This window comes from Cololabis saira, chromosome 15, assembly GCF_033807715.1.
Source record: "Cololabis saira isolate AMF1-May2022 chromosome 15, fColSai1.1, whole genome shotgun sequence".
NCBI classification, from domain to species: Eukaryota; Metazoa; Chordata; class Actinopteri; order Beloniformes; family Belonidae; genus Cololabis; species Cololabis saira.
The window spans coordinates 23,449,526-23,472,491 of NC_084601.1; the positions used below are offsets into that span (position 1 = coordinate 23,449,526).

Genomic DNA, 22,966 nt, shown 5'->3' on the forward strand with positions numbered 1-22,966 from the left:
AAATGACTGAGCTTCGTATGGTCTTAATTCACAAGTGAGTAGCTAAACCAAAACCAAATGTTGTACTAGATAAATATGTTTATTTCATCTGTAAAGTTGAACATTTTTACATGGAGGTCAATGGAGACTTGCTCACTGTTGGATCCAGACCCTGGTGGCAGCATAAACTGTTCTGTATATAACAATTGACGCCCCTTTTTCTTTTTCAGGGGCACAGTCACGTCGCTTCAGACGCCGATGGGAACCCGCCCACCACATGTTAATCAAAGTTAGCTTTGCTCCCAGCTCCATCAACCAAACCCCACCAAAAATATCTGCAGAGGTGCCAGCAGATGTTTACATCAGTACATACCGTCAACACGTTGACTCGAGAGCAAAAACAAAATTGATCGTTGTGTTTTGTAGACCCTTGTATTACAAGTAGACCCTTGTGTAGTACAAACGGGTGGTTCTTCACTAAGCATGGTACCATGACGATTACTGATGAGGAAGAGATAACGGCTCAATATTGGCTGAGCAGACTGTCAATCAATCATATTAGAAATAAATGTATTGCTCTATATAAATTCAAGTACAAAAAGCCCCCCCTCAGAGTTGCCATGGAAACAATTGAGACCAAAGTAAATAAATAAATAAATGAGTAACAAGGCAAGGCAAGTTTATTTGTACAGCACAATTCAACACAAGATAACTCAAAGGGCTTTACATCAACATTAAAAGCGGTAAGACACAATTAAACAGTAAATAACAAATAAAATGATAAGAAAAGAGGTAAAATAAGAAAAAAGCACAAGTTGTTAAAAATTAAGGGCTTTTCTATATGGTCAAAACGTACAAAGACTGGGTCAAATATCGTATTAACATCATGAAAAGTGACACTGGAGACAATTTACATTTTATTTATTTTTATTTATTTATCATAAAAAACTACTATATAATACCTGGAAAAATTATAACTATTTTTATTGAAGTTTTTTTTTTAATACTTTATTTTTCTATAATGTGCCACACCATAGTGACGTTCAGTATAACAATAACAAAAAAACAACTAAAATACATATAGACATAAGACAGACACCAACCTCAACATGTACACAAAAACGAATATAATTAAAAGGACATATCTAAACAACAACAACAAAAATAAAACAAAACAAAAAGAGGCATAACATGCCTTTAAATACCTTCTAACCTCCCTGTTACCTCCCTCCCCTATACATCCCTTAAACTTCACTATCGTTTATGTATACACTAAAATTCATATTTTCACAAATCCTCATTTCCATTCTCATTTCATAAACACAATACAACAAGAGGGACAGAGACGCACCATGAGAGCAAGTAGACAAGCAAGTAGGCTACATGACAATACCTCCAAAAATAATAACTAAAAAATAATAATAATAAAACGATAAAGTTTAACAAACAAAAACATTAAGTGCTCTCCGTTCAGTTGTTGACTCCTCCATATATCTATCCGTCAAATAATCCATTGACCGCCTCAGCATTAAGAGTACTAAGCTTTTATTTTTATTGAAGTTTACTGTATACTTCTCTGTCTTTACTTTATTTGTATTATTATTGTATATTTTCTAGATAAATTCATTGTTGTTTTTTTTGTTTTTTTATTTTGTGTTGCCTCACACTTATACAGATATATAGTTTTTTAATGTAATCGTTTTAACAGAGATTGGTTTCTCCTAAAAAATCACTGGGTTTGTATGTGTATATGTATGTATGTGTATGCATATGTATGCATATATATATATGTATGTATACTAAATATAGTAATAATGCACATATGTACGCCTCAGGTTTCTAAGGTAAAAAAAAAAAAAAAAAAAAAAAAGAGAGATTGGTTTCTCCATGTTCCCGTTGGCCAACGGTCTTCTCGCGAGATCTGAGCCCAACGTTGGCTGCTACCGCGAGTTGGAAGCTTTAGCAGTTAACGTCGCTGCAGCAGAATCCGAGTCCAGACCGAGTCCAGGTCCCGGTCCCGGGTCCAGCTTCCAGGTCCAGGTGCTCGTCTCCAGGTGCATTCTTCCAGCAGAGGTCCCGGGTCCACAGCACGGCCGAGGAACCGTGGCCGCGGGTTTTGTCCGGCAGGAGCAGCTGCTGCTCCGCTAGCCCGCTAGCCCGCTAGCCTCTAACCAGGAAGGAGGCGGACCAGCGGGACCAGAACCACAACCAGAACCCCAGGAGTCCAGGTAACCTGGGTTTATCTGCCAGCCACGATCAGGCCGCAGGCGTGCAGCTTGATCGATACTGGTGATCAGTCTGCAGGGGGGGGGTTCTGCACGCAGCAACGTGGTTAACCGCCCCTAGAGATGATCCCGACATTTAACCACGAAAACAACACACACCGAAGATTTACCTGTCCGGATACAGGTCCGTGCAGGTTCTGCTTGGTTATACAGTCGAGCCTGTAGTGCAGCAGTTAAGCCTGATTTATGGTTCTGCGTTAAATCGAGCAGAGCCTACGCCGTAGGCTCTGCGTCGGTGTAACGCAGAACCATAAATCAGCCTTGGGCCAATGGTCTGTGTCTCTCTTTTCTCTGTTCTTCATTCTCTCTGTCTGTTTTCTCTCTTCCTGCTCTGTCCAGCTGGTCTTCAGCAGGAGGTCCCCCCTTATGATCCAGGCCCTGGTCTAGGTTTCTTCCTCCTAAAGGGGAGTTTTTATCTGCCATTGTTTATGTACTAATTCAGCTCAATAAAACTACCTTTTAAATGCAGGATTTCATCAGCCTGAACTCCAGCTAAATTCAAGACAGAACAAGCCCCCCCCCCCCATGATCCAGGTCCTGGTCCAGGAGTTTTTCTTGCCACTGTTTGGCTTAAGGTTTTTCTCTCACTAGGGGAGTTTTTACCTACGGAAGAGTATTAGGGCCAGGCAGGAGAAAAATAAAAGTAATATTTTAGAGGAAGATTTTTTTTTTTTTCATTGTGCACTTCGAGAAAAAAGTCGAAATGTCGAGATTAATGTTGAAGTACAATTTCGAGAAAAAAAGTCAACATTTTGTGAATAAAGTTGAAATGTTGAGGATAAAAATGTCGACTTTATTCTTGAAATTGTATTTCAACATTAATCTCGACATTTCGACTGTTTACTCGAAGTGCACAATAAAAAAAATATTTTCCTCAAATATTTTTTCTCCTGCATGGCCCTAATACTCTTCCGTATTTACCCGCCATTGTTTATGTAATAATTGCTTGGGGGTCATGTTCTGGTTCTCTGGAAAGATCCTAGAGACAACTTCTGTTGTAACTAGGGGTGTAACGATACACTAATCTCACAATACGGTACGATACACGATATTGAGGTCACGATAACGTTACGATATAGGGTTGTCCCCGAGTTTGAGTATCTGCCGATCCCGATTTCCCCGATCCGATCACTTTTTTTGGCTCCCGATACGATCAGGTACATTTTGGCAATGAATTAAAAAAAAAAAAGGGACTAAAACTAAATTATCCCAAGTTTCTTTTATTGTCCATTGGAGAACGACATGGACATATATTTCAACAAAGCTTATCAGTACTGGTGCCACAAAATGTTAAACATGAAATTGTAAACTAAAACAAAAAGTGCAGAATAATGGCATGAAATGAATAGCAGCAGCTTAATGCAACATGAACATAATAAAATTTCACAATTCAAACATGTAAACCATGTTAGTTTTGCTTACTTCGTCAGTTCCGACCGCCGGCCGGAAGTGACGTTAAATGCAACGATATATAAAACGATTTAATATATATTAAAAACATTAATAACTAGGTATGTCCCGATACTTTTTTGGCCGATACCGATGTTTTGAAAATGCTGTGATCGATCGATCGGGACAACACTAATGCGATATTATAGCAGTATTCATTTTTTTCACAACCTTGAATGAGGAACATATGACTGGAAAAATGGTCTTTTATTTGAATGACACAAAATACAAAACAATGCTGTGCGTTTGCCTTATTGTTACAGTTTGTAATGCTTTATAACTGTTTAAGTTTTAAAGAGCAAGCCAGGCCAACCATTTTCCACAAACTGAACTAAAAGAAAATGTCAGGTTTGTATTATGCATCTCCAGTTTCAGACAAGTAAAAATATTTTGGCAAAAACTGAATAGTTTCTCTCATGTATGACTTGACTTTTTTCTTTTCCAGAAATGTAACAACTAAAATTAGAGATGCAACGATCAGGATTTTGAGGGCCGATCACTGATCTCCAAAAGCAGTATCACCGATCACAGCGTGAAATCCATAAATTCGTCAATAGTGTTGTCTCATGTACACAACACTGACATTGTATTATTAGGTATAAAAGTAGGAGATGAGAAAGTATCATGAATTGTTTGTTTTTATTTCAGGCTGAGGCAATGAGCAATATTTCACCCTTTAGAGACGACTTAAGACTCGGCTTACAAAGAGTAAGTGTAGCTTACTAGCTTAAGCTTTCCTGCTGCGGTTTGTTGTTGTAAACGTTATCTGATCAGCCCGCTTTGAACTATTATTTTCCGATCTCCGATCAAAACCGATAGGGGCATTATCGGGCCGATACCGATCGGTTGCCGATCGATCGGTGCATCTCTAGAACTGATGTGCAGAAACCCAACCGGGTCGTTCATTTGAACCACACAGAGCAATGCAGCACCTATCTGGTCTTCCTCGGACTAAGTGCCTCCCCAACACCAGCGTGGGTCACCCACCGAGACCCTGCTGCTAGAAACCTGCCCCGGTGTCGGTCTGGAACTGGACCCCACACTGTGTGAAGAGATCTGTCTGAGACACAGCTCACTGAGCTAGTGGTCAGGACCAGGAACAACTCCAGTCTCGTCTGCGTGTTTCACCATAGGTCAGATTCTGGTGGAAACATTCACTAGATCCACTCAATCAACTCTTTCTGTTCCTGCCAAGAGCAGACCGAAACCAAAATAGCCAATAGAAAGTGAGCATCTTGAAAACATGCCATTGTTTTCTGATTGGTTGATGTCTGGAGTGATGTAGATTTGTGAGATTTCCAGCAGGAGTCATGGACCACCACAGCCTTTTCTCCTCGATACGGGCGTGGTTTATGCTTGAAATGATGACGTGTCTGGCTGTTTTCACAACGGGTCTGGGTATCGGCCTGTAACGGACTCTTAAGTCGGACAGGAAACCAATGGTATCGGAACATCTCCATCAAAAATGTTTGGGTGTGTTGGGTCGATGTGGATCGCAACAAATGTGACTGATCTGCTCGATATTTGCAGTTATTCCTGCAAGTCCATCGTTGTTTTCAAGCTCAACAGAAGGATAGGTTGTACAAATGATTGTTCCCCAACTTTTATCAGTTCCAAGTCGTATAATCTAATATCTGCTATCAGTAATATCTGCTTCATCCTTTTGTTGCAATCGGTTGGGCGAGTTCTGTACTGGCTGTGAACGTGAGGGAACCAGACCCGTTCCACCAGGGAGAGTTGAAGTGAAGCTCCTGAGGTGTCGTTCCTGAGATATAGCCTTGTGTGAGCGCCAGAACAGTTACTTGCTCTGCATTAATTTGCTCTGGTCCGATTACATGTAAACTTGTATATAAACTTACCACGTGTATTCAAATAGTTTCTGAGATGCACTCCTGTTTGAATGAGTGTCATTTTAGGAACATCAGACTAGGCCTGTAGGAGCGGGTTAAAGGTTCAGCTCAGGTTCAGAGTCAGTTGTTGGTAACAGTGGTATAAGGATGCTGGTGTTGGTGGTGCGTCTGTGTTATTGCTGCAGGGTGCAGACAAACTAGCTTTCCAGAGACAAACAAAACTGGTTCTGCCTCATTTCCTGGATCAGAGCACACGTGTAACATGATGACCGGCTGCATCCACAACGGAGGAGGGAATAGGAGCAGAAACTGTCATGGTTTGGATGTTCTGAATGGGTGTTGTGGGGATTGTTCTGTATAAGAGACGAGAAGCAAACTGCTTCCCAAATGATCTTATCAGAGTGTATTGTTTTCCTCTGTGACTGTGTAAACTCATGTCTGCTCAGGTCCCGCCAGGTCTCCTCTGTTTGTATTCTAATATTGGTTGTGAAAGGAAAATAACAGTGATGAACCTTGTCTGGTTCAGGCGGGGTGTTTTAATACACTTTGTGCGCACATATGAAAGTTAAATGAGCTGTTGGTCTGTCAGGACGCCATCTTAAGATCACTAAGACCTGAGCTGATAGTTTATGTGGATTGTTTTTCTTTGGTTTGTTACTAACCTTGGTTTGTTGTGTTTTTGGTTAGTTTGCTTTCATTCATCATTTACTGTTAATTAGGTCTAGTATATCAAGCTTTCTGAATCTGGGTGTTTTGGATGAATTTATATGAAATTAAAGTACTTGTTTTTATTATTGAATGTCAAAATAAACTCTGTTAGTATCTTTACCACTATTCCTGTTTCTGTTCCTTCAGTTGCCAGCTTTGCCTGCTCTCTATTTTTTAGGGAACCCTTCTTTTTTTTTTTGTTGGTTAGTTTCTGGTAACGGTGAGCTTTGTCCACCGTGACAGTAATTATTTAACAGCTCGGTCCCATCCTTTTCTGGACTGGCCTGTAAGTGTTGTAAGAGCGTTAAAACCGTTTATTATTTTGACACAACGCCGTTGCTCCTAGGGCTAACGTTAACATTTTGTTGCCGCCACGTTGTTCTGGTCCCTCATGAAAGTTTAAACTCCTCACATCTAATAACGGACCTGTGTTAGCGCTGCACTGTTCCTGTATTGGGTCTGATATCCTATACTGAAGTCTGATACGTGCCAGCCCACTGTTCTTTTCATTCCCCTTTCCTTGTATTTTACTCCCCTCCATCCGAAACTAAAGCAGGTTTCTGTGAAGCTTCATGAAGTCCCTGTCCGGCAGCTGAATTTGTGCTTTAGATACTCAGCAACAACCAATCATATAATTACATTAATAGTACTTTTGGGATCGGTGCTAGTTGTGGTTTATACGCTATGATGTGATCTTACAGTTTTGGAATCAGTGGACCATAAAACTAACCACGAGGCTTTTTTCTTTCTTCAGTTCATCTTCTGCCTGAATGTTAAAACCAGCTGTGGAAACGGCTGCTGATGTGGATTTTTGGATTTAAAATAAGTCTCAAAGCAAATCTCTTGGATCGGCTCAGTAGCTCTAAATGCTGAAGAGGCTCCTGCTGCAGCTTGAAGCAGAGGGAAGCTTGAAATATGTCTGTCTCCTGGTAACTGTTGTCCTTGAAACACTAAGAAAACGCTCCAGCGCTCTTTGTGAAAAGCCTGCCTTTACTAGAGTCTGAAAGAAAAGACTTCAGTCGTTGATTTAACAGCCACTCTGCCGTCATTATCAGCAGGAACAGGCCTTTCTGCACCCTGGTCCATTGGGCTTCTGCTGTAAAGCAGTTCTACCTCCTGTTTACAACACTGGAGGGTCTGCAGACATGCAGCCACAGACAAAAGCTAGTGGCTTTAGCTCATTTAATGGGGAAGCGTTGCCTCTTGTTCTGCCGTCTTAACACTTTATAGTTAACAACATGGAATGTAGTTGTCTATACAATCAGATGTGGCTTTATTCATCAAGTATGTAGACTCGTATAAGGAATTCATCACCATCATTCGTCGTCCCTCGCCAACAGAATGTAGTGAATATGTAATTAAGGAAATGCATTAAAGAACCTTAATGCATAAACATACAAATATACACGACCAGAGAAAAAAAGGTTTGTCCTATAGTGTGTTTTAGCATTTATTTTTCCAACGATTGTGCAAAAAGTGTGCCACGTAACTGTTGAGTATGGAGTCTGGTCTGGTCTGGAGCAGGGCTCAGCTAACAACTGTTCCGATAGGCCATCAGTCACGGACCATTGAAATGATTAGTCCAATCATCAGATAATTTCATAACTATTAAATGGCTCTTATTTAGCTCTCAGCGTTTACATTTTGCATGAGGTTGTTTTTAAATTGTGTGCTTAATTAAAGCGATGAAAGATGGATACTTCATTCAAAAATGCATATTTTAATTAACTTTACTGCCAGTTGGTGTGCCGATGCATCGGCAGCCGCTCTATTGTCTACCTGGTGCTGTACTTTAAAAAAAAAATGTTCTTGCTGACAATAACTGACAATTACATTCCTCAGTGACTATTTTTATTGATTTATTTGTTTATTAATTTTTTTGTCGTCAACAGCAGCTCATCGTTGCAAACCCCTAGTCTGGAGGGCTCTGTCAGTCCTGGTCTGGAGTGGCATTATTTTTGTGATTCGTTGGGAGCCAAAATTATAATTTGGATCAATATTCGATGAAACTCACAGCTTAATCATGTGATCACAGTCTATTTGACACCATAGACCATGGTAGCCATCACTGTAGCCATCTTGTAGCCATCACTCAAAATACCACTTTACTAAATGGATTTGTGACTTCATATCATTTTACCTGATGAAGTACGACTGGAGACCAAGTCGGTTGTTGTGCCAGGCTGTAAAAATGTGTGTTTCTGGATCCAGACCCTGGTGGTCAGTAGAGGAACTGCAGGTCTGGATCCAGACCCTGGTGGTCGGTAGAGGAACTGCAGGTCTGGATCCAGACCCTGGTGGTCAGTAGAGGAACTGCAGGTCTGGATCCAGACCCTGGTGGTCGGTAGAGGAACTGCAGGTCTGGATCCAGACCCTGGTGGTCAGTAGAGGAACTGCAGGTCTGGATCCAGACCCTGGTGGTCAGTAGAGGAACTGCAGGTCTGGATCCAGACCCTGGTGGTCAGTAGAGGAACTGCAGGTCTGGATCCAGACCCTGGTGGTCAGTAGAGGAACTGCAGGTCTGGATCCAGACCCTGGTGGTCAGTAGAGAAACTGGTAGTGAATCCTAAAATGTGACTGCCACGTGTAAACACAGTTGAGAGTGTCTGGTTGACCTTCCTGGCGCCAGCGCTGCCTGACTCCGCCTGCTCGCCCATCAGCAGGATCATGTGTGGGATTTGTTGGCCTGTGATTCTGTGTTTGATCAACAGATCAACCTTTGGTTTCTTGGCTGCCTCTGTTAACTCCACCAGAGGTGCAGCAGCTGCATTCATACGATCCTCTTTGTCTTGCAGGAATATTCGTCCCGGCCTGAGTGCAGACATGTCGAAGGCTCTGGATTCTCCGTCTCGACCCCGGTCCAAATCCAGATCCAGGTCCAGGTCCTACTCCAGATCCCGGTCTAGAAGCCACTCTCGCTCAAGGTCCAGGAAACGCCGCTACAGGTAGTTGCTTTTGTTTCCTGTCCTCTTCTTCAGGTGCCTGTGAGATTTTTATGCTTTGGTTGTCTTTTTTTTCGGGTGTTTTCGTGGTCAGCCGTCACAGGATTGGAAAGTAAACATGATCCCGCTTCAGTTCTGTGTGAGGGAGACGTTCAGTTTCCACCAGCAGTTTTACGGTTGTCCCGCTGCATCAGTGGTTCTCGGTCCAACTCTCTGGGGAACGGTTCCCCGGAGAGCTGAGGAATATCATCTCTCCAGTGGGTTCTCGGTCCGTCGCTAGGTCTTCTCTTTAAATCCCCACCTGATTAGGGCTGGGGATCGATTCAAATGTCAAGATTCGATTCAGATTCTTGAGATTCAGAATCGATTATCACGCTTTCATCCGATTCGATTCAATCCGATATCTATTTGGTTAGTGTTATTAAAAATGTTTTTTCAGCTGTTGCATGAATTATATTATACAATTATAACTGAAAACTTTAATGTTTTCATACCTTTAAACATATTTAAAGGCAAATGCATAGTTATTCTCGTGTCCAACAAAACATTACTTTTTTGGGCATAAAAAAAAATATCAAAAGTTCTAATGTAGTGATGAAAAAAAAATTCTCTTTAGACATATAAAGCGATTTTTAGGAATGAATATGAGAATCGATTTAGAATCGGAAAATCGGTCTTTTCAACACAGGCCTATATCCATCCTCCTCTGGGTTCTTTAGGTCATTACCCACAGTTCCAGAGGTGAACAGTGTGTGGTCCAAATTCCTGCAGACGCTGGACTCAGCCCCTTGTGTTTGAAGAGGAAGTGTTGCGTTTTTATCTCCCCTCGAGGGCTTTTTTAATGTCAATGATTAATCTGGGAGGTGAAGAGCTGCTTCACCCGGGGGAGGGGGGGTTCCAGCTCGAACCGCGCGCAGAGATTTGGTCTGCAGGCTCCTGAACGCCGGTCCTGATGCAGGAAAGACCCCGACTATACTAGGAACATCCACTGAAACCTCAGGAAACTACTGGTGCAGCTTCCTGGCTGTTACAGTGAAATAGTGGACTGATGTCCATCCATCTTATTTTAATAATCGCTACAAAACTCAATGATCAATGATTTCAGCACAGCAGACCAACAATTAACGGAGACTCCCTTCTGGGAAACGAGGAATCTGCCACATGCAGAATTCAGTTGGAGTTGACTCACTGAAATGTCTCCATCTGTGATTGGTGGAGCTCCTGCAGGAACGCCCACCACCCATGTCGGTAGATGAGCTCCGCTCTGTTAGCTCCAGGACAGTCTTCATAGATCCAGAAACGGGCTGTAGCGCAGGTGTACCCCAGGACTAGGCCTCTGTTGAAAAAAATCAATCTTCCGATTCTCATATTAATTCATAAAAAACGATTCTTATGTCTAAAGATCAAGCAGCGGCTTAAAACTGGAGAAAATTAGATACGCGCTTCAGCAATCAAATAAGTTCCAGAAAGTGTGGGGACCTTTTCTAGAAGCATTCCAGACCCTGATGTTAGAATGATCTCATATTGGGATTAGTATTCTGGCAGTGACAGGGGAGGGATTAGTTTGGTCTGTAGGTTGTTTTTGTTATTGTTTTATTTCTTTTCATACTGTTTAATTATTTTTTACATTTTGTACACCGGTGTATGCTATGATTAACATGCCCATGCCTACTCAAAATCTCTAATTAACATTCAGCATTTCACCTTTTGTTACTTTGTGAAAAATTCAATAAAAGAGATCTTGAATAAAGATCAAGCAGCTTCCCCAGCACTGTTAATGCTGGAAAATACTTGCTGTTTAAGCCAGTGTTAATGTCTGCTCGCACAGACAACCAGCTGCGTTAAGAAACGGACCTCGATCGCGCATCATGGGAGGAGAGCGCGTCGTACTGTAATACAAAATTACATTCCACCTGTTACAGACGTCGCCGTTAAAGTACATGGTTGTCAGCTTCTTTGTGTTGTAACGTTTATGTTTTTCACTCTGTAAGTGATCCTCGCTCGTATCCTTCCCTGTCCAGTCAACCGTGTGCTGGGAAAACTTGCAGATCATTGAATCACCAGACACGTTACACTCGGAGACACTCGTACACACTCGTACACACTCGTACAGACGCCCACCGGTGCACAACCAGTGTTCAGTCTTTGGAAATTTTAGCTTAAATTTCAAAATGTTATATTAGTTCAATTAAGTTCATAGTATCTATATTTACTATAGCTTGTTTGGTTTCTCGGTTATCGGACACACGGTTTGTCATGACACACCTAAACAATGCCTGGTGATTCATGGCAATATGTGTGTGTGGTGACAGAATAAATGAGACGAGCTAAAATGATTTGTTTACTGCATGAGTTGTTGCAATTTCTTTCTTTATGTGCACTTTAAATGGTTATGAAATGCCTATTTGAGTTATTTAGTTCTTATTTATTTCACAATAATTATTGTGAAATTATTTCACTAGTTATTTAACAGTCATATAATTCAGGCAACAGCTCAAAAAACATTTTTTATAACACTAACCCAAATAAATATCGGATCGAATCAAATGGTGAGATTCTGAATCTTAAGAATTGGAATCAAATCGATTCTTGACATTTGAATCGATCCCCAGCCCTACATGTGAGGTGATGATTTTAACATCCAAACACAGAACGAGTCTTTTAGCGTGCTAGGAGGTGGCTGCGTCCTGGTTTTAATCTCGTCCCCTCACTGCTCCTCTCTCTGCTCAGTTCCAGGTCCCGCTCCCGTTCCCGCTCTCACACGCCGCCCTACAGGAACTACCCCTCCCGGGACTATCAGAACAACAGAGGGGGCTTCCGCGGCTACAACCGGGGCTACCGCCGGCCGTTCCACTACCGCGGCCGGAACAGGGGCTTCCACCCGCGCGGCGGCCACTACCAGAACCGAGGAGGCGGCTACGGCTACAAGTCCAACTGGCAGGGGGGCGGAGGAGGAGGAGGAGGCTGGCACGACCGCCACCACGACCAGGACCACCACAGCCCCCGCAGGGGCCGCTCCCGGGAGCGCTCCCGTACGCCCAGGAAGCGCTCGGTCAGCCGGAGCCGCTCCCGCTACTCCGACCGCTCGTCCTCGGGCCGATCCCGGCGCTCCAGGCGCTCCAGCTACTCCTCCCGCTCCCGGTCCTCCTCCCCGCGCCGCCGCAGCAGCAAAGGCCGGCACGCCTCCAAGGACACGAAGGACAAGCAGCCAGACAGCAAGGTAGAGAAGTCGGCCACGGGAGCAGACGGCAGCGTCATCGAGAAGGCGTCCGGAGGCAAGTGGATCGACTACGACCGCAGCCCCAAGAGAGCCGCTTCGGACGCCAAGAAAGACGACTCTTCGGCCGGTTCTGACAGCAAAGCCGGCGGGAGCGGCGGCACTCTGTGGAAAACCGTCAGCTCCTCGTCCCCGCCGCCGAAGAGTCCCCCGACGTCCGGGCAGACGGCCTCCTTCTCCGGCTTCGGCTTCTTCTCAAAAGACGAACCCAAAGGTGGAGACAAGACGACCATCTCTGCTGCCTTCAAAAAGTACGTCCACTTCTCTACTCGTGCACGTCCAATACAACTACTCTGTTTATTTTCTCATTTCTCCACCTGGTCTGCAAACTAATGTTCTCATGAAGTGAGATTTTATTTATATAGCGTCTATTACAACAGAAGTTGTCTCTAGGATCTTTCCAGGGACCAGAACATGACCCCCGAGCAATTACTACATAAACAATGGCAGGTAAATACGGAAGAGTATTAGAGCCATGCAGGAGAAAAAATATTTGAGGAAAATATTTTTTTTATTGTGCACTTTGAGTAAACAGTCAAAATGTTGAAATACAATTTCGAGAATAAAGTCAAAATTTTGTGAATAAAGTCAAAAAAAAATTCTCAACATTTCAACTTTATTCACAAAATTTTGACTTTTTTCTCGAAATTGTACTTCAACATTAATCTCGACATTTCGACTTTTTTTCTCGAAGTGCATAATCAGGGCTGCACATAATTATTTTGGTCTGGTGCTCAGAGGAGCCCCTGGATATGTGACTTGGGGCTCCAAAAACGCGGTGACCTGTCTCACCCGATCGATAAAAGAGGGATGCAGGAATAAGTTATAGGCAAAACGATATTTATTCACTTATAAAGATGAATGGCTCAATATGGTCCTTTACAAAGTTAATTTATTTCACTAATTCAACTAGAATATGGTGTAAAAGTTAATTTATTTCAATAATTCAACTAGAATATGGTGTAAAAGTTAATTTATTTCAATAAATCAACTAGAATATGGTGTTAAAGTTAATTTATTTCAATAATTCAACTAGAATATGGTGTAAAAGTTAATTTATTTCAATAATTCAACGAGAATATGGTGTAAAAGTTAATCTATTTCAATAATTCAAATATTATTGGGCTTGTTGTTCTGTCTTGAAGTTAGCTGGAGTTCAGGCTGATGAAATCCTGCATTTAAAGGTAGTTTTATTGAGCTAAATAATTTTGTAGCAGCGTTTCGAACGGGTAGGTTGCTGCATGTTGCTATCAGCTCGCTGACCAGGGCGGTACTTTCATGCAGGCTGCAGGTGTCGCTGACCTCACTTCTCTGTTTCAGGTTCTTGGCTGAGAACAAAAGCAAAAAGCAGGCAGAGGAGAAGGAGGGCAGTCATGAGAAGGAGCAGCTCTCCTCCGATCGGCCGGAGAAAAGCTCCAAGTCTGCAGAGCTCTTCGCCTCGTCGGCCTCTTACGCCGAACCCAAGGAGGAAAAGACCGTGCCCTTCTTCGACGCCGGGGAAGAGGAGTTCCTCCGGTCACAGGGGCTGAAGGAGGACGCAGAGGTCAAATCCACCCTCACCGCACGAGATATTTTCGGGAAGTGGAGCGACGAACCGAGCTACTCGAAAAGCCACAGAGACACCGAGGAGGAAGAGCCTGCGGATCACATGGAGGAAGAGGTGTACCGAGGCCGCAAACACTCCTCCAAGAAGGAGGAGAAGTCAAAGAAGAAGGAGAAGAAGGAGAAAGAGAAGGCCAGGAGGAGCGTGTCCCCCCCGACCACGTCCAGAGAGAAGGAGCCGCCGCTATTCCCGGGGGCCTTCTCTGCTCTGCAGCAGTCGCCCGGACGACGGCTGTCTGCGTCCAGGGAGGACTTTGAGCTCAAAGTCAGTTCTGTAGACGAAATGCCCAGGTACGTAAACGCAGACGTGTTCACGCCGCGGGACAGTGGTACTGCTCAAACTCATGCAGCGTCTGCGCAGTTAATCTGAGGACCTGGTGTCGACGTCCACCCCGAGTGATCTGGTTGCTAGTGGCACCTGGCATTGACTTGTTTCTCCACATACTGTATTAGCCCGAATGTAAGACGCACCCCTCTTTTTCAAGACTCAAGTTTGAAAAAAGACTTTTTAAACACCAAATTCAATTTCTATCCAGAAAATAATTACAGTACATCCGAAACAAATGATTATAACAACATATTCGAGAGAAAAAGTATGTTATTTTGCCTCATTCAAACCATCATCTTGAAGTTTGCGTCATAACTTCTCCTGCCGGTTTACCTGCTGATCTTCCACCCACTTTTCTCCAGATTGTCGCTACGTTTCTCCATTTTCTGTTATCGCTTCTCTTATTTTCTTTTCTTACTTACCACTATTTTTATTCTTTGTGACAGGGGTTGGCATTGGCCTGGGGGAGTTCGCTTTAAAGATAGGCGTATCTGGCGCCATCTAGTGTTTTGAATGGGTATAACGTCTAGACCCCGAATGTGAGACGACCCCCACTTTTTCAGTCTTATTAAAAAAACGTCTTATATTTGGGCCAATACGGTACCTGTCCAGCAACAGCAGGGGGTCGGCTCTTTCCTCCACCGCCCTTAATCAAAATAAATACTATGCTCTGCACCTGCAGGAGGCAGCGATGCATTAAAGCACGCCCACTCATCCAGAAAACAGTCTTGCTTTCTTTTATGCACCAATTTTGGATACTACATCCTCTGGAGTCCATGGGGACCTTGTGGCGTGCTCCTGTCACCTATCATTTATTTATTAAAAATGAGTGAATTGAAGTTAAAATTTGAAAATAACTGACAATAAAATCAGAAGATAAAAGGACAAACCAAAGAGGACAAATACAAGCTAAAGGACAGACGACAAACAAGTTTAAGGCAAGATCCTAAACATGTCAAACGTACAGGAGTGGAAGCACCTTAAGAACAATGGTCCCAGGTTGGAGCCCTGGGGAACTCCTGAGCATGCAGTGGTAAAGGATGAGGAAGAACTGGTCTGTAAGTACTGAGAGGCCCCCACTTAATGTCCCTCCTTTATCACCTGACGGTCCTTCCACCTCAGCGGAGGAATGGAGGGGCCTTCAGTGACGTTAGAAGAACGGTTCCTCTTGTGATGGAATCACTCAGGATGAACAGATGTCAATACCAGGTGCCAGCATGTGTTACCAGGTCAGACTGAGCTGTTATTGATACCAGGTCCAAACAGGTGACACAGGAGGCCTTCAGGGTCAGACAGGACCAGCGGTTGTGGTCTGGATCACGCTGGGTTCAGGTCTCACACGTTGTCTCTGAAGGTTTTGGATGTTAACTTTGTGCTTCACAGATCCACTACAGGCGGCCCGAGGATGATTCTGGCGTTGGGCCTTGTCCAGTGTAGCGTGTCCTCAACCTTTTCCCGTGTGTTCTCTCAGCTCCTCTCTGTCTAAAGAGCGCCTCGTGCCTCGGGATCTGATCAACGCCTCCAAGAAAGATCCGGAGTTCCGCTCCATTTTCCAGCACATTCAGTCGTCGCAGCTGCGGCGCAGCCCGTCCGAGCTGTTCGCCCAGCACATCGTCTCCATCGTGCACTACATCAAAGGTAGAGGTCCGCTGGGGCCCGGTGCTGCGGAGCTGCAACAGACCACAGTAGCCGCCGCTGAGCGGCTCTGCCTATTACTGTTTCTCTGTGTGTGTCTGTGTCTGTGTGTGTGTGTGTGTGTGTGCATATGTGTCTGTGTGCAATAATGACTGTCGTCTACTTGCAGCTCAACACTTCCAGTCGTCAGATATGACTCTAAGTGAGCGGTTTGCCATGTACCAAAGAAAAGCTGCAGAGGCAGAAATGATGAAGCCAAGGAAGAGCCCAGAAATCCACAGGTGTCCTGCAGCCGCCGCCTCCGCCTCCTCCTCCTCCTCCTCCTCCTCCTCCTCCTCTCATGCCGCCTCCCGCCGCTCATCGCTGACTCTCACCCCTCCGGTCTTCTCTTGCAGGAGAATCGATGTTTCCCCCAGTGCCTTTAAGAGGCACTCTCACCTGTTTGAGGATTTGGAGGACACCGGCTACAAGGTGACGAGCGCTTTTGAAATGTGACATATTTGGAGTGTCGAGAGAATCCCGAGCGGCAGTGCTCAGCTTTGTGCTTTTCTTTCAAAGGATGCATATTTCTAAATCAAAAGAGCCCAATTGTGTTATGTAAGTGCCAAGCAAGCCCCCCAGCCTATGAGATATGGTTATTGATTGGGTATGTACGAGCCCAAGAAAAAGGCTTAAAGGAGGTGAATTAAGATCCAGAGTCCGAGCCTCTCAAGGGAACGCTTATCAGTGCCTTTACCTTGTAAGTATTTTTCCTCCCAAGAAAACCATCCAGCCACTAAAACTGTCAGCGTCAGTTTGTTGATGAGCATGCATGTTTCCACAAACACTCCAGCACCAGTCGTGTTTCAGTCGTTACCTGCTTCACATAGTCTTGTAGTGTTAGATTGTTGCCACGACAACACACCGCTGACATGTCATTCATTAGTGAGCGGCAGTGTGGGGCTGCTGAGCCGTTCCGCCTAATGACAAACACGCATGTCTGCAGGACGCCAGTAAAAAGTTTAAAGGCGAGGTGCTGGACCTTCGCTTGGATATTGAAAGACGAAAGAAGTTTGCTGGGAAGGAGCGCGACTACAAGCGCGAAGCGGCCAGGAGCCCGGGCGGCTCCCGAGGACCCAGCAGGGAGCAGTCCTCTGAGAAATCTGGGAAGCACCACAAGAAGTCAAAGTAGGTGGCCGGACCCGCAGGGACGATCTAGGGCTGCAGCGGTGCAATATTTTAGTAATCCAGTATTCTACTGAAAATTCCATTGATTAATCGGATAAAACATATTTTTGTTTAATTAAAGAGCAATTTTAAATATACATAACATGTTAGATGTTAATTGACATTACTAAGACTGAATTATATAATACAGTAGTTCATGGATGTGAATTTAAAAACCCTGAACTTACACCAGTTGACCAAATTAACTGCCTTCACTCAGAAAACTAAGGATCTTACCAAGAAATGTTCTAAGAATAATAAGAATAAGAATAAGAAATCCTTTAATAGTCCCCCAGAGGGGAAATTTCCAGATTACAGCAGCAAAGGGGATAGTGCAAAACACAAAACACAAGAGGCATCAATATTACACAATAATAATAATAATAAAAAAACACTATAAACAGTATATACAATAATAATAATAAGAAGAAGGAGAATAAAAATAGTAATAAGTAAAAAATACTAGTATACAAAAAGAATAACAGATGGATATTTACAGATGTTATTTATGCACGTTGCAGAGAATGGTATTGCACATTATTTTCCGGTTTGTATATTTATTGTCAGGATTGTTCTTATTTCTAACCTAAAAATGCCATTACACCTGATAACACACATCACTTAAAAGGTTAGGTGTTTTTCCGACGTATTTCAATTGAACTTTCATTTGTGTCAAGCAAATTTTAAGTTCTAGTTAAGTTTTAAGTTAAGTCTTGATAAGATTTTGAGTTTTGTCAGTGTTCAGAATAACATTCTGAGAACTGCTGTATTGGAGCACATTAGGCACCAGAGCTACTTGATGTTTTATCCATCAATGACTACAGAGCTAAAATTGACAACTACCCAGTTAGCTTTATTACGTTTTTATTTTTCCCCCTCATCACTCTACAGCTCTGTGTTTTTACAGATTAAATGTGTTAGCCACGCGTCGACAGTTGTCATAATTAATAGAAACCTAGCCCTCCACAGGGCTAACGTTATGTTAGCAAGGTAACGTTAATCTCATTAATTAGCGCTACATTAATTTAATTTTACCGTGTCTCGGGTGACGGTCCTCCGCTCTCGGAGTAAACAGGGTGTTGGTGGAGAAGCTGCAGCATTGAGGACGTTACTGTTGTGGTATCAGCGCTGTCTCACAGTGATACATGCAACAGTGTTGCCCTGGTGTCCAGCTGGAAATGCTCCCACACTTTTGACATTTTCTGCCTTTTCTTTAAGTTAAAACCAAACATTTCCGCCGTCTCTTTCTTCTTCCTTTACGTGTGTGGTGTCAGCGCGTTGTGCCGCATTAAACGTAGTCCGGGCGAAATACCTGCTTTGAACTGGCAAAATTAAACAATTCCTCAAGGCAGAGAAAATTCCTCGATCATTTTTTGTAATCGAATTACTCAAATTATTCGCGCTCGGCCGCCTCCTGACACGACTTCTGTCCTCTCTGTTTGACAGGAAGGGGAAGAAGAAGCGGGATCGCTCTCCGTCCTCCTCTTCCTCCTCCTCCTCCCCGTCCCCGTACCCTCCGCCCTTCAGGGGTAAAGAGTTCATGGGGGAGGGGGCGGAGCACGTGGAGGAGGGATACAACCACCCACGCTACCCTCCACGGGACTTCGGAGGGCCCCGAGAATACGAGGGCCACGCCACCGAGAGAGGAAGAGGCCGCGGATTTGTAAGTTCCTCTCCTCGCTTCTCTGCTGGTTGTGTTTCCTCTGACTTACTGACTCATCTACGATTCTCTGTCCTAACGACATCACAGTAGAGCACAGTCTGCTCTGTTCTTCCTCCTAATGAGAAAGGACTTAATGTGGATGATGATGATGATGATGATGATATTGATGACTGTCACTTATTCCATACACTTCGTGGTTTATATGAAGGTAAAGTAGCACCAGTCAGTGGAGCTCGACTCTCATCTGTGTCCTTGTTCTCATCGTCCTCCGTGTGATTTCACTCTGATTTGGAGCAAATTGATGAAGCTGATGATGAGGATGGTGATGGCAGCTGAAGGTCTGAGGCATCGTGTCGTTTTGGTTTCAGTTCCCCAGAGTCAGAGGAAGAGGCTGGAACCGAGGAAACTATCCCGGCAACAGCAACGGGAACCCGGCCAACATGAACCCTCCGGTGCGCCCCCCGGAGGAGGAGTGGGACCCGGAGTACACCCCCAAGAGCAGGAAGTACTACCTGGTGAGTCCCGCCGGTCCTGCTCAGGGTCCAACCGGGTCAGGTTTAGATGAAAGGGGGAGGACAGGAGTCTGAACGGGCCAGGACAATAACCATCCCCATGGCTGTAAAGACAACCTGTAAAAACGTCCTGGAAACTCAGGGTGCTTTCAGACCCTGTGGCCCGTTTGTTTTGTTCTGATTCAGGGGCTAAATCGATACAGTTGTTTCGTTTTACGTTTGTGGCGTTTGTGTTCACAAGGCTGTAGCGGTTCAAAGCTGTTAACAAATGAGTTTCCACTTCTGTACCCCGGGAAAAACAACAAGCCCCTTTCACAGAGAGGGCGCAAAGTCCAGACCGCCGCCGGCTTTCCCATTCATTTATGTGCTACCGGCGCAAGAGCGGACCGCTCTGCCGCCGAGCTCGGCGGCGGGCGAGAGGCCGCCTGCCACGCAAACCCTGCCCGGATTGAACATTTTTTTAAATCACGCGCCGCGCTGTGACATCTCGGCGCGTCCAAGAGAAGAGAGAAAGTTGTGTCCAATAGGAGAGAAGGTGGTGGAGGCTGCGCCGACTCTTCTCCTTGCGCCGCGGTCGCACATACACATGAATGGAGTTGTGTCGGTTGCTGTGTGGATAATGTTCTCACTCCAAATAAAAAAACACACCCCTCCAGGTCTGGAATGGAAACGAGCCGAGACCACCTCTCCTAGGAGATCTCGGCTCGCTTGTTTTCTCCCGCATCCGAGCGCGGTTACTGTGTTCACATATACCAAACGAACCGATCTTTAGGGGGAAACGCTCCCTGTTCCGGGACAGGTGTGAAAGCACCCTAAATCTGTACGAAAAGACCAGCTGTCTGTAAATATCCTCTATTCCTCTTCCCGTTACCGTACCTACAACCCCCCGGGGCCGGCAGGGCTGGAGATCTATTCAAATGTCAAGAATCGATTCGATTCAAATTCTTAAAGGGGACCTATTATGAAAAACAAGTTTTTTCTCTTGCTTTAACATATATAAAGTGGTCTCCCCTCAGCCTGCCAACTCAGAGAAGGAGGAAAGCAACCAAATTCTGCAGTGTCTGTACAGCCGCCCGGATGAGCCGTCCAGTGTGATGTGGATCTACGAGCTGTTTAGATTCTGCTCCCTTTCGTTACGTAAAACAAAAATGCGATTTACATAGGTTGGCCTCCGATGCGTGAAGAATGTAAGTTTCTTTACGCAGCTGGTTGTCTGCGCGAGCGGACATTAACACATATGACAACATAAACGCAGCTCAAACAGCAAGTATTTCCCAACCTTAGCAGTCCTGGGGAAGCTGCTCTGAAACTGCTCGTTCTGTAGCTTCTGCTGGTTTCTCCACATGTTTGTTTTGTTCATGAGGGCAGCGGGGGCGGGAGGGGGCAGAGAAGCACGCAGTGTCCTCGGCTTATAGTGACCCTCTTTCAGCATTTTCTCCAAAGAAAAGTTTTCAAAACCAACGCTTTGTTAATGCTGCCGCTACTCTTGGACGCCATGTTCATTGTGATAGTTTCACACCACGCTCATGTGTGAATTAAATGACGTGACTACTGGGATTAAAGTTCACAGGCAAAGATGTAATGATGAAAGAAAAAAAAATCGATCTTTAGACATACAAATCGATTTAGAACTGGAAAATGGAGTTATTCAACCCAGGCCTAGGGGCTGGTCCCCTCTTCCATTGTCCTGTCTCCTCACTCTGAGTGTCTCCGCAGCACGACGACCGTGATGGAGAGAAGAGCTGGGGCGACAACCGCGGCCGTGGCCGGGGCTCGTTCCCGGCGCGCCGCGGCCGCTTCGTCTACCGGAAGGGAGGCAGCAGCCCCAAGTGGACCCACGACATGTTCCAGGGAGCGGAGGAGGGCGAGCTGGGGGACGACAGCCTGGACGCGGAGCATAAGGAAGCCAAGAGCGTCGGAGACGGCCCGTCCCCGAAGCCGTGAGGGCCTCGCCCGCGTCCGTCTCATCCGTCTCCCATCGTCTCTTCATTTAACGGTTTCGCTGTGTTTGAGTTTAGTCAGAAACAGTACGAGCAGCTGTGTTTTTATGTTTGACATGTTTTAAAGTGAAGCTATCAGCAGCGAGTGAAAGGTTCGTCTTCTCGGAGGGAAAGCGTCTGTGCCTTAGGAAGGAAGGAGCCAGAGCGAGACCTGAAGGTTCCCGTTCTCGTTCCTCCAGCTCATCTGTTCCTGCATGAAGTCTGATTCTGTTTCCATGGGACCAATGAAGCCAACGTCCGACACGAGCGTTAGTCCAGTCCTTGTGTGTGTGTGTGTGTGTGTGTGTGTGTGTGTGAGATCAGATTTGCTCTAAACAAACATCCAGTTTAGACACAGACGTCTTGAGTCGCGACGGTTGTGGGAAGTTAGACGTATTTGATCGTAACGCTGCAGTTTTAAGCTGAAACTGAATCCCGAAGGTTTAGTTGAAGTTAGAAGTCGACAGAAACGCTTTTGTGATTCTTAACGCTGTTTTCTGTTGGAAGATGAAAACTTTTTTACTGTTCTGGAGCTTTCAACCTGCTGTCGTCTCATTTTCAATAAACTCTCCTTTGATTGTGAGTGTTTGTATTAAAGTTCAGAAGATGTGAAGCGGACCAACATCAGTTTTTTCTTCCTGCTCTTTAACTCTGACCTTCATCACCTTCATCCTAAAACCACAAACTTTACTTTCTAGTAATAACTCAAGTTTGTCTTTAAAATAATTTTAGATTTGGATGGTTGCTAGAAGGATCTGTAACTGAAGTGGACTCCTGTTTAGTTCTCATCTGAGACGTGGAAACTAGTTTTAGAATTAATTCATTACTTGTAATAAACATCAGAACACACTGAATTGTTTTAAAGTTTTTGACACTATCAACATTTGGTTTTGAAGACTTTTTTTCTGTGATGCTGTTAAAACTCTTTAATACAGTTATTTGTAATAAAGTCAAACGTGGCGTTTAATGTGGATGTAGTGTCCAGATGAACATCTCAACGTTGATGTGACTGTTTTGTGTGTCTGGCAGAAACATTTTTAACTTTTACAACAATAAAAGCATCTAAAACTTACGGTCTTAAATGTCAGGAACTGATGCTAAATAAGTCATTCCCATAAAGAAGTCGGACTTAGCTGGACATTATTGTTGATGGAAATGAAGTGGAAATAACTGGAATGATGGACAGAGTTGAAAAAACATTTCAACTTCGGCTCCTGTCAGGGTTTTTTAAAGGAATTTTCTCTCCAGGTCAAGATGGATCCAGATTAACGATCGCTGTTGTGTATTTGGAGATTAAAACCCATGAAAACTTGATGTTTGGACAGAAACTGGTAGTTATTACTTGATTGAATCTGTCTTAATGAAGGAACTTCAGTGGAAGTGACTTGATTTTCTGGATGCCAATAAAACTGGATCACGAATGACCTCTGACCTCGTTATGGAGCGATTCCCAACATGTTAGAAATGTTATATTTATAATATATATTTATATTTCGTTTTTAATAGGGATATTTTTAAAGTCGCTGCAGTTATAAAGAAGACGGACTGATG

General features: G+C 44.2%; 1 protein-coding gene across 1 annotated transcript; it reads left to right on the forward strand.

Annotated features, from left to right (window-relative positions):
- The first annotated feature begins 1,897 nt into the window (after nt 1–1,897).
- Nucleotides 1,898–22,409, forward strand: thrap3b (thyroid hormone receptor associated protein 3b). The gene is made up of 11 exons (XM_061741118.1): nt 1,898–2,207; nt 9,067–9,216; nt 11,944–12,741; nt 13,811–14,383; nt 15,892–16,058; nt 16,225–16,336; nt 16,451–16,526; nt 17,041–17,222; nt 18,708–18,924; nt 19,293–19,439; nt 21,153–22,409. The coding sequence occupies exons 2-11, from the start codon at nt 9,095–9,097 to the stop codon at nt 21,378–21,380; spliced, it is 2,622 nt and encodes an 873-aa protein (XP_061597102.1). The 5' UTR covers nt 1,898–2,207; nt 9,067–9,094; the 3' UTR covers nt 21,381–22,409.
- Nucleotides 22,410–22,966: the final 557 nt, after the last annotated feature.

Coding starts and splice junctions, on each gene's coding strand:
- thrap3b (XM_061741118.1), top strand. CDS start 9,095: ATGTCGAAGGCTCTGGATTCTCCGTCTCGACCCCGGTCCAAATCCAGA. Junction 12,742..13,810: donor ATCTCTGCTGCCTTCAAAAA/GTACGTCCACTT, acceptor TCTCTGTTTCAG/GTTCTTGGCTGAGAACAAAA. Junction 18,925..19,292: donor GAGGAAGAGGCCGCGGATTT/GTAAGTTCCTCT, acceptor TTTTGGTTTCAG/TTCCCCAGAGTCAGAGGAAG.